We start from the raw sequence: 12,044 nt of genomic DNA, 5'->3' as shown, positions 1-12,044 counted from the left end.
GCCTGTAATCTATTGGTTGGGGTATGTATGTACAGTCACTGTGGGGGTGACGTCATCAATGCACTTATTGATTGTCATGACGCTGGCCTGGGGTTAGGTTTATGACAGTCATAAATACCTCTCCCCCCCTGTTTTCCCTTTCTCTATCCTACTGATGTGACTATTGAAAATCCCTTGGTTAACAGAGATTCTGGGAACATCAAAAGGTGGGGAGAAATGAATCATATTTTGGTAATCCGACCAGTTGAACATATGCGGTGATACTTAATGAATATGATGTCAGTTCGGTTGTCATCTGAGACATTCTCATCAATGATAGGATGACATAAACTGTACAGTGGAAAGTCTACACATTATAGTTATCAGATTCACATGGAATTGTTGTGCAATTCAAATGTTTAAATATAAAATGATTGGTGAAGAGATGAAATGTAATTTTAGCTTCCAAATGAGAGATTTGGGTTTTCATAAGGTTAGGGCTCTGCTCAATCAGTGGTCCGCCCCTGTGAAGAGACATGGGCTGTAGACTGTGAAACACACCCTTCTCCCTCCACTATATAAGGCCTTGATGAAAATGTAACCTCCTGTTCCCGAGGACGACGGTCCATACGTTAAAAAGGACTAACATGTCAACTACGGAACTAAGCCAACCTCAGTGTGAGCTTTGGTTGTGAATGGTATGAACTTTGAACTCTTATTCACTAAAGAAGTGAGACATCCTAGCCGTTGAGTTAGCAACAGCAGCTAAAAACGTGGGCTAGGAAAGGACAGACAGAGTATCCCGTCTACCACACAGTGACGACACTACAATGTTTCCCATTCACCACCAGAGACACTCTTCAGAGGACTCTGTTGGGCAACACGGCCATCCATCTACCACCAACCTATTGAAGCGCAGCTCAAGAGTAAAAATGTATTGCATTTTCCTTTTCCAAATGGGCGGTAATTTAGAATGCATAGGATATTGTATTTACGATAGCACAGCTTCTCCCTTTGTTCCTCTGTCTTCCCGCTCTTTCACTCAAACCCAACCCACTTTCTTTGTGTAACCACATGTCATATCTGTTCCGTCCGCTAGGGACGTTTTCCTTTATGACATCATTTGTAATCAAGGTATGATTCATTCTGTGTATATGTAATGCTGTGTGATTAGTGAAGTATTTAATAAATAAATAAACCCAATTTTGTAGTGCTGATTCAACTTGTTAGCAAGGGTTCGTGAAGATTTTACAACTTTCAGATGAGACTGAAATAAGGTGACGATTAATAGTGACTGCTATTGATGTAAAATATTACTAGGTCTTTAAGAGTTTAGTCGGAAGATAACAGCTCTATAAATATTATTTTGTGGTGCCCCGACTTTATAGTTAATTACATTTACATGATTAGCGCAATCAGGTAATAGAATCATAAAACACGGGACGAGATGTTAAAAACTGTCCATTGTGCCAATAGATGGAATGCACTCGCATGAGATTTGCCGTGATGTTGACAGAGTGGCATGGGAGGTTTATTTCTTAGACTGGGTTAAGATGTCAATTTTGGGACACATCCTCAGTAGTGTGCCTTCGAATCAGTGGGTGTTTCGGCCTTTAATCACTAAACACCATCAAAGGTGGCCAGCTAAAGGGCGATCAAGCCTTAGCTTGTGTCCCATGCCCAATTAAGATGTCCCACGGGACTATGCAAGGCAGGGGCGTCCTCTTCCCTGAGCCAGCCCTACAGCTGACCGCATACCTCATATGCCCTCCTCAAGTTGGAGGGATCTGAATTGGGTTCTCAGGTGGGGGGTCATGAAGTTATAGCCCAGCAAGGGTCCTTCCGTTTGATCCAGATCCACTGGCTGCCTCTTTCAGCTGCTTGAGAAACTGCTCTGACGGTCTGCCGCAGAGCCTGTCCATGGATTCCAAGTTCTTTCAGCAACCTGATGGTGGAAGAAGCCACGAATCCTCTGCATCCCACTTCAACTGGCCAGACTTTTGCATTCCAGCCACGCTGAGTTGCATTTGCTGCCAACTCTGTGTAATGCAGTTTCTTACGCTCGTAGGCCTCTTCAACAGAGTTTTCCCACGGGACTGTGAGCTCTATGATGTACACAGCCTTTCGTGAAGGGGACCAGAGTACCATGTCTGGCCTAAGGTTGGTAGAAGCAATCTCAGGTGGAAAAATTAGTTGCTGGCCAATATCGACAAGCATCTTCCAGTCCCGGGCCATGGCTAGGTGTCCAGTTTCTGGCTTCGTAGGAGGATACTTGGGCATTTTCTGTCCCTCCCGGGTGAATGTTGTTGTTTTGACGGGATTGCTTGTTTTTGGAGGTAATGAATTGGTTGCACTCCTCTTGGTCTCAAGTGCTGCAGCCAGGCTCTTGAGGACCTGATTGTGCCTCCAGGTGTAGCGGCCTTGTGAGAGGCTGGTCTTGCAACCTGTCATTATATGCCTGAGAGTCGCTGGAGCTGGGCAGAGGGGCCAGGTCGAGTCCTCGCCATACCATTGATGTAGATTTTTTGGTGATGGAAGCACATCATAAACAGCTCTTATGATGAAGCTGATGTTGCTTGCCTCCATTTGCCAAAGCTCACTCCAGTTGATCTTTCTCCTCTCCAGGCCTTCCCACCGCATCCATTGCCCTTGTTTAGCAAGAGAGACAGCCTTTGCACTTCTTGCACTTCTCTTCCTGTCTGCGCACCTCCTCGACCACCAGCTTCCTGCGTTCAGATGTTGTTGCCTTATGGAACGTTGGTTTGCTTGCTGCCAGGCCAAAGCCTCCTCTTCCATGCTGGATATTCCCCACAATGTCTTGGTGTCTCAGGGCTGATGTTGCTTGCAGCCTTGGATGATGTCCATTTCCGTCCAGTTTGTAGGGGAGGTGCAGCCTTGCTAATGGTCTGGTCTTTGGAGTCCTTCAATGTCATCTGAAGTCTTACTTTAAAGCACTTGTACTCCTCCGTTAGACTTGTAAGAGGTAGTTCAAGGACCCCTTTGCCATAGAGGCCGATGTTACCCAGCCATTTCTTCACGTATGAGGTAATGGTTCGCTCCATCTTCTCCACTGTTGTTATTGGGACCTCATAGACGGTGAGTGGCCACATTACCCGGGGGAGAAGTCCAAACTGTAGGCACCAAAGCTTGAGCCTCCCAGGCAGTAGGGTCTTGTTGATGTTCTCAAGATTAATTACGGAGAAAGGATTTTATAGAATAGCATGTCATATCACTTAATCCGGCATAGCCAAAGACACGACATGATGAAGACAGTGACTGATGTGGTGTAGTCCTCATTGCCATCGGAAGAATCCCGGAACATATTCCAGGGTGTGCTAGCAAAACAGTCCTGTAGCTTAGCATCTGCTTCATCTGACCACTTTTTAATTTTTATTTATTTATTGACCGAGTCTCTGGTGCTTCCGGCTTTAATTTTTGCTTCTAAGCAGGAATCAGGAAGATAGAATTATGGTCAGATTTGCCAAATGGAGGGCGAGGGAGAGCTTAGAGATTTTCTTCCTTCTGGTTGCACATTTAACATGCTAATAGACATTTGGTAAAACAGATTTAAGTTTCCCTGCACTAAAGTCCACGGCCACTAGGATCGCCGCCTCTGGATGAACGTTTTCCTGTTTGCTTATGGCGGAATAGAGTTATTTTTGGTCATAAGAGACAGTAGCAGCAACATTATGTACAAAATAAGTTTAAAAAATAAGTTTAACAAAATAAAACATAAAAACACAATCGGTTAGGAACACGTAAAACGTCAGCCATCAACTCCGTTGCCGTAGAGGAAAGAAACCGCTCAGATTTGTGACCATGAAGCCAATGGTGACTAAAACCGTTAAAGAGTTTAATGGCTGTGATTGGAGAAAACTGAGGCTGGATCAACAACATTGTAGTTACTACCCAATACTAACCTAATGATCGAGTGAAAAGAAGGAAGCCTGTACCGAATATTCCAAAACATGCATCCTGTTTGCAATGAGGCACTAAAGTAAAACTGCTAAAAATGTGGCAAAGAAATGAACTTTATGTCCTGAATACAAAGCATTATGTTTGAGGCAAATCCAAAACGTCACTGAGTACCACTTCATATTTTCAAGCATGGTGGTGGCTGCATCATTTTAATGATATGGTTGTCCTGGGCAAGGGAACATTTTTGGATATAAAGAAATGGAATAGAGCTAAGCATGCGCAAAATCATAGAGGAAAATCTGGTTCAGTCTGCATTCAACAGACACTGGGAGACAAATTCACCTTTTCGCAGGACAATAACCTAAAACACCAAATATACACTGGGGTTGCTTACCAAGACGACATTGTATATTCCTGAGAGGCCTAGCTACAGTTTTGACTTAAAAGCTGCTTGAAAATGTCTCGCAATGATCAACAACCAACTTGACAGAGCTTGAATAATTTAAAAAATAATAAAATGTGCAAATATTGTATAATCCAGGTGTGAAAAGCTCTTAGACTTACACAGAACGACCGCCATAAAATCTATTATGTGACTTGTTAAGCACATTTTTACTCCTGAACCTATTTAGGCTTGCCATAATTAAGGGTTTGAATATTTATTGACCCAAGACACTTGTGCTTTCATGTTTAATTAATTTGTAAAAAATAAAAAATAAACATAATTCCACTTTGACATTATGGGGTATTGTGGGCAAGCCAGGGACACAAAATATCAATTTAATTAACATTTTTATTCGGGCTGTAACGCAACAAAATGTGGAGAAAGTAAAAGGGTGTTAATACTTTCTGAAGCCACTGAAAGTATTCACACCCCTTTGCTATGACACTCCAAATTGAGCTCAGGTGCATTCAATATCCTTTGATCATTCTTGAGATGTCACTACAAATAGATGGAGTCCACCTATGGCCAATTCAATTGTTTGGACATTATTTAGAAAGAAACATATCTGTCTATAAGGTCCCACAGTTGACAGTGCATGTCAGAGCAGAAATAATACCATGAAGTCCAAGGAACTGTCCGTAGATCTCCGAGGTAGAATTGTGATGAGGCATATACTGTCTTGGGAAGGGTATAAAACCATTTCTACAGTGGTGCTCTTGGAAATGAAACTACCCAGATTCTGCCTAGAGCTGGACGTCTGACCAAACTGAGCAAGGACCTTGGTCAGAGAGGTGACCAAGAACCCAAAGACGACTCAGAACTACAGAGTTCCTTGGCTGAGATGGGAGAACCTGCCAAAAGGACAACAGTCCCTACAGCACTTCACCAATATGGGCTTTATGGGAGAGTGGCCAGACGAAAGCCACTCCTGAGAAAAAGGTACATGATAGCATGCTTGGGGTTTGCAAAAAGTCATGTGAAAGACAGAGCTCATAAGGGAAAAGATTCTGCGTTCTGATGAGACAAACATTTTACTCTTTGGCATGGATGCAAAGCGATATGTCTGGAGAAAACCAGTCATCTAAGCATGGTGGCAGCATCATGCTATGGGGATGCTTTTTAGCAGCAGAGACTGGGAGACTGGTAAGGATAGAGGGAACAATGAATGGAGCCAAATACAGGCAAATCCTTGATGAGAACCTGCTTCAGATTGCAAACGACATTAGACTGGGGGAAAGATTTATATTCCAACAGGACAATAACCCTTAGCATACAGCCAAAGGCAACACCCAGCTAAAGCCCAGACTTGAATCCCATTAAAAATCTGTGGAAAGACTTGAAGATTGCTGTTCACTACCGCTCGCCATCTAACTTAACAGAGAGTGAGACAATCTGCTAGAAATCATTGGAAAAAAATCCTCAAATCCAGATGTGCAAAGTTGATAAAGACATAGCCAAAATGGCTCAAATCTATACTTGGCGCCAAAGGTGCTTCTACAAAGTAATGACTAGGGTATTTCATTTTCAATAACTTTTCTAAAAACACATTTTCACTTTGTCATTATTATATTATATTATCGCTTGCACAGTGCTCCTTGGGATGTTTAAAGCTTGGGAAATCTTTTTGTATCCAAATCCGGCTTTAAACTTCTTCACAACAGTATCTCGGACCTGCCTGGTGTGTTCCTTGTTCTTCATGATGCTCTCTGCGCTTTTAACGGACCTCTGAGACTATCACAGTGCAGGTGCATTTATACGGAGACTTGATTACACACAGGTGGATTGTATTTATCATCATTAGTCATTTAGGTCAACATTGTATCATTCAGAGATCCTCACTGAACTTCTGGAGAGAGTTTGCTGCACTGAAAGTAAAGGGGCTGAATAATTTTGTACGCCCAATTTTTCAGTTTTTGATATGTTAAAAAAAGTTTGAAATATCCAATAAATGTCGTTCCACTTCATGATTGTGTCCCACTTTTTGTTGATTCTTCACAAAAAAATACAGTTTTATATCTTTATGTTTGAAGCCTGAAATGTGGCAAAAGGTCGCAAAGTTCAAGGGGGCCGAATACTTTCGCAAGGCACTGTATATATATATTTTTTTTCAGGCTGTAACAACAAAATGTGGAATAAGTCAAGTGGTATGAATACTTTCTGAAGGCACTGTATGTTAGAGTTTACACCTCCTCTTCCAATGAACTGTGGGGAGGTCAAAAGAAACTGTCCACCAAATCTATTCATTTTAAAATGTTGATTACTTCTACTTGCCATTCATCTGATAAGACAATACATTTTTTTTTGGTAACATATGATGGGGATCCCTGGGTCGCCAGTTTGCTAGATGTTTGAATTGTTATAGGGAGAAGAATTCGTCTAAGGATAATTCTGAAAATAAAATCAGGAGGTATTGGATGTAGAAATATTTCTTGAACTTTAAAACGTTTCGGAGGAACGTGCAAAACCAATGGAGAGAAAGAGGAATCCGCTGGCAAAATGTCATGGTACGGCTGTGTTACTTTTCATGGCCAATACAGGTATGAGTGGAGCCGCCCAGGCAGCCACTGGGCAGCAGCCCTTTTCCTGCTGTCCCCTCACCCCTTGCATATCGCCTGGCCCAGCGCCAGGCATCCAGTAGAAAAGGAATTCCAAGTGCAGGTCGAGCTGCTGTATTTGTGCTTCCAAACAGTATTCCCTTTCATTCCCTCTCGGCAGACTGTTTATTTTGGTGCTCTTTTACACCGTGGGGCCTGATGGAGCTGGAAAAGGAAAACATCTCCCAGACTTGCAATCCGATGACATGACCGCTGGAAGCAGCTTTTTCTAGCTCAGCAAAAGAGAGAAAGGCCAATATTCCCCTTCCTTTATCCCCAACAGTAATGCAGAAATCAAAATCATAAACAAACACTAATGAAACAAAGCCACCAAACAGAGAGACTGATAAAGAACACTAGATACCTGTGAGAAACCAGGAATTTTCTGAATTGAACAAAAGAAGAATGAGAGTGAAGAGTCTTTACTTGGTTCACTTAGAATTGTCTTCAACGGCAAAGTGTCAGCAAAGCAAAACTGGAAAAACCTGGCTAGCAAAGCAAAAACAAAATGGCAGAACTATTACTCTGTACCGGTCTCCTACTAAAACGACACAAGTGCAGCATTCATTTCCTTCTCAAACAGAATACAATAAATCTCTCCTCAGCTGCCTTCTGTGTAGCACCACCCACTTCAAGAGAGAAAGACCATTTGGGACCAATAGGTATAAATATTTTCATAAGCTTTGATAGGTCCTCATTTGAGGAGAAAGCATGAGAGAGAGTGGGGGTTGAGAGAGTGAGTGTGAGAGAGAAAGAGGGAGGAGAAAGTGAGCGAGAGAGAAAGAGAAAAGAGAGAGAGCGAGTGTGTGATTAATATTGGCTGACAGCTGATCAGAGAGAATGCTGTCTGTTCGGACCCATTCTAACTCCCTGTCAGAGTGGATCAGAGGAGGCCAGTCACCTCACTACAAAGGGACACTGGGCAGGCAGCGTTCCTAAGCCCCACAAAGCTATGTCCTCTCGAAAAACAAAGGGCATAACACCAGCGATACCAGCGCTGGCTTCAGGACTGCTCCATTCTCAATGCATGGCTAAACCTGGTCCAGGGCTGGCTTGTTAAAAGGTTTGGTACTGACTTTTTTTTTGTTCTCTCCTAAGCTAACTGCTTCGCGTTGTATTGGAGTCACCAGGCATTTCCCCCAACCTGGTGCCCTAAATTATGGAAAAAAATGCATTCATGAAATTCAGGAGCTGCTCCCCACGGATCCAGTTACAGTTATTGATGACTTTATAAGATGTTTGTTAACCTACGCCAACCTTCATACTTTGAAGAGAGAAAATCGGAGAAAAAAATAAATGTTCTGGTGGCACACATTTTTGGGTTGGTGCATAGCTGCTGTCTTTTTCCAGCTCCGTTTGGACAGATGCAGGCTGATCTGGGTTTCTCTTGGTCGGCTCAAGTGTGACGCTCACATGATGAATGGTGTGATACACTAATGCTAACGTATAGAAGGACTATGGAAAAAGGCCCTGATCAGACAAACAGATGTGCATCCGCTAAAACTGCTTAATATCACTGTTACTGCAATAAACTCAACAGTTCCACCAGTCCCTTTCTCAGGCTCCAGGGTGGAAAGAGTTGTGCAACTGCAGGATGAGAAGGCGGTAGACGCGCACACACTCTAAAAGGTATAAGTAACAAAATGTATGATTTGCAGACATCAATCTAAATTGAATGTTAATATAACAGCAATACAATAACAAAATGCAATACCACAATGAAACCAAAATGCACATACTCCATTTACTATGAAAGACCTGCTCAGTCATGTGTGATTTCTGGGGCACAACTGGCCAGGGATTTAGGTGGCTGGACAGCAATTAGGATGGGAAGCACAGCCAACAGCTGGGAATGCCCAAACTGTGTCTATATCCCACTACTAGATCCCATTACAAAAGAGAAATGGCAATCACACTCATCCACTAGCAGTCATCTGACCTCTATAGTTAGATACATGGAGCCTATCTGGTCAAACAGCAGATCACCATTGTAGTAGAAAGTTAAGTATTTATACAGTCAGATGCCCCCTAAATCTTTTGAAACAGACCCATCAGGCCTGGATTTGTGCACAATGAGAAGAGCCTTACAATAGCTATACTCTTGTCATTGCTTGCAGATCCGGTCTGAAGCAGTCAGGCCAAAAATATAAAAATGGTGTTGATCAGTCCTCGATGGAAGAATGGTCACTATGCCTGGCTGTGATCACTGACACTGGCATGGAGAGGGCATACCATCTGCCCAAGGACTACAGCACCAGTGGGCAAGCAACAGACAGGGAGGGGAGCATGTGTGTGGACTGTCAGACCCACCTGCTTTCCCACACACGGCCTCGTAGACCACATGCTGCGAGTTGGACGTCAGAGCTCCATTGGCTGGGCGTTCTGATGAGGTCTGTCTGTGGGTAGAGACAAGATAAGAGTGATCGACTCCTGTACAGTACATTACCCAGAGAGATCCAGAGATAGGGCAAAAACAAACCAATGCTGTTCCACATTCATTGTTGTGGAGGGTTCCAATGATATACTGTAGTGCCCTTCACTCTTATTGTAAGAGCATTGTGAAGGCCAATTCTCTTACAGAGTTACAGTAGTGGCATAGGGTTTACTGGCTCCTATTACAACTATGGATACATTGTGCGTGTACTGTGACATCACCAGGCAGGAAAAATGTAAAGCGTGGTGGTTTGCTATGTGCTGTCCATATGGTCTGGTGGGGGTCTCTTGACACTCCAAGAGGTTAAGTGTTTACTGAGTGCTGGTACACATTCCTCTACCATGGTAGCTGTCCTGGATGACGTTTTCCTCAACACTGACGCTCCAAAAGAACACATACGTCGTAGGGTTAGCTGATAGAGTTGTGGTGCCAGCTGGGTCATTTGTGGAATTACCTGTGTGTTCTTAAATAGAAAAGTCACGAGAACAGGTCTCATTGTGACTGATACCGTTTCATAAAATGGGTGACCAATTCTTTCCAGCAAGTACTACCAATGTGTATAGGGCACTGCCTCTTAATAGAACACACAACACTGGCTCTCACAGAAACAAACGACACAGGGACAACGTGTGTATACAGCTCCTCAGACTAAATCATTATGGGTGGAGGGAGGACATAAAGCAGGGGCCAACAAGCCTGTAACTCTATACATTAAATGTGCAAAGCATTTTTTGGGGAACAATAAATAAAGCTTAACTGGTATTAACCTATCGCCTCATAACAGTGGCTTGACAAAGCAGCATTAACAAGGTAATGAGGGCACACACTGCTTCCTTGTAGGGGCTGCACAGTTGTTCCTTCACACCATTACACAACCACAAATAGGACTGGCTCACTTAAAGTGCGGCATAACTATACAGGAAGCAACCCTTTAATATTTGGAGAAAGCTTGACCTCTGGGTTCTTCATATCACTTTGTCAACAGTCTCTCACTTCTCCACGTCATAAGGTATAGACCGGCAAACACCACAGTATGGAAGGGCTTAATATATTGAACACGTATCTCTGCATGGAGTATGCACCCACAGTTAGACGTTTTGGAAATAAATCTATAGGCTTGTAAAGAAGCCTTTTCTTTCAGAGGGGCTTGAGTGGATTTTCCCAGATAGACTTATAGGAACAAGGTTGCCTATGGTTGTGTGTTTCTTTGTGTATGGTGGAAGCCAGCGTTTCTTTATGTTATCTGGACGTCTCACCGGGGGGGGGGGATTAGTGTTCATTTATAAACAGAGTTTTGGCAGCGTGATGTGTTTATAGTATCAAGTCGTTCCTACAGCTGACTAATAGGCAGCGAAGGCAGCAGCCAGTCTGACAGTAATGGTTCTGCTGTAATTGTCACCCTATTAAGAATGCCACATGACAGCCTGGGTTTCAGTAGCTACAGCTGCAAAACCCGCCAAGCCTCACAAACACCAAACACAATCATTTATTTGTGTTACAAATTGCTTTCAAATTTGTAACTTAAGTCATTCCCAGTTTGCAACCATGTTAGGCCAATCGACACTCTAGGGTCCTGCCCTACTGTATGCCACAGCTACAGTAACAATTTGGTTTTGCAGAAAAGCATGATAATTGGGCTATGGGTGAAGTTTAGAATTTGATTGACGTTGTCCATAGCAATAGACAAGCCTTGATGTTTTGGTTTCATTTTAGGATATCTCAGAAGCAGTCATTGTTGCGAAACTAAGCTTCATTTTGGTCCATTCACATTCTTTCGGTCATCTCTCTCATCAATTAACATATAATGAGACAGAAAGTAATTCTGACAAATGTACTGACAAGTCTGTCCAATCAGTGGCTGAACAGACTTGGCATTTCCTCATGATGTTCCGCTCTGATTGGCTGACAGGGCAGCTTGGTGGTGGGTCCAGTGAATTGGCTCTTCTTTCTACATCCCAGCCCTCGGCGAGAGAGAGAGGAGACAGTTTGGCTGCTCCAACATATAAATCCACTCCCCTCTTTATTTGACTCCCAAACACAACTGCTAATCTTGATCCTTATTACTCACTTTCCGTTCTCCAACAAACCCAAAACTACATGTCATTCAGATCCTAGATTCAATAACAAAGACCAACTCTCTGTGTTCATCAATGATGTATTGTTCTGTAGGAAAACAGGCAGCAGGGGCAACATTTTGAGATAAGTATCAAAGTATCAAATGTAATGTGTTTTTGAGTTCAGCAGTTGGGAGGGTGTGTTTTGAAGATTAAATAACCTTGAACATTTCTAATACCTACAGTACAGTGATTTCATGTTGGGGTGGATGAGCTAAGGCTACTTAACCAAGGTATTGCGTTGCCATTGAAATGAGTTTAACATAAAGGGAAACAACTTATTATCCATTTCCTGTGAACAATCATCTCATCTTTTTTAGACAGAGGTTTGCTTTCTATCCGTCATTCTTTGTTTCCCTCTCTTCTTTCTTTTTTTCCTTTTTTCCATCAGTGCATTTTTGGTCTAGAAGCTTCCGTTTTTCCCACACTCTCCCCTGTCACACAGGCCGACCACAAAAATGCAGGACAGTGGAGAGTGTGAGGAGGTTCTGGAATTCCGCATGTAGAGGGTAAACACAGTAACTGCCAGGAAGACACACAGAGAGGAGCAAACATTGCAC

General features: G+C 42.9%; 1 protein-coding gene across 2 annotated transcripts in view; it reads right to left on the bottom strand.

Annotated features, from left to right (window-relative positions):
• ttll5 (tubulin tyrosine ligase-like family, member 5) overlaps positions 1-12,044 on the bottom strand; it is a 99,734-nt gene that overhangs the window by 11,399 nt on the left and 76,291 nt on the right. Inside the window, exon 32 of one of the 2 annotated variants that reach the window (XM_029688177.2) lies at positions 9,247-9,332. The exons of the other annotated variant lie outside the window; for it this stretch is intronic. Coding sequence (XP_029544037.1) covers positions 9,247-9,332 — 86 coding nt within the window. The remainder of the gene's footprint in view (positions 1-9,246; positions 9,333-12,044) is intronic. 2 annotated transcript variants of the gene reach the window in all.

This window comes from Oncorhynchus nerka, linkage group LG18 (genome assembly GCF_034236695.1).
Source record: "Oncorhynchus nerka isolate Pitt River linkage group LG18, Oner_Uvic_2.0, whole genome shotgun sequence".
In the NCBI taxonomy this organism is placed as follows: Eukaryota; Metazoa; Chordata; class Actinopteri; order Salmoniformes; family Salmonidae; genus Oncorhynchus; species Oncorhynchus nerka.
The sequence above is the reverse complement of the archived record's forward strand: the minus strand, read 5'-3'. Positions and strand labels throughout refer to the sequence as shown.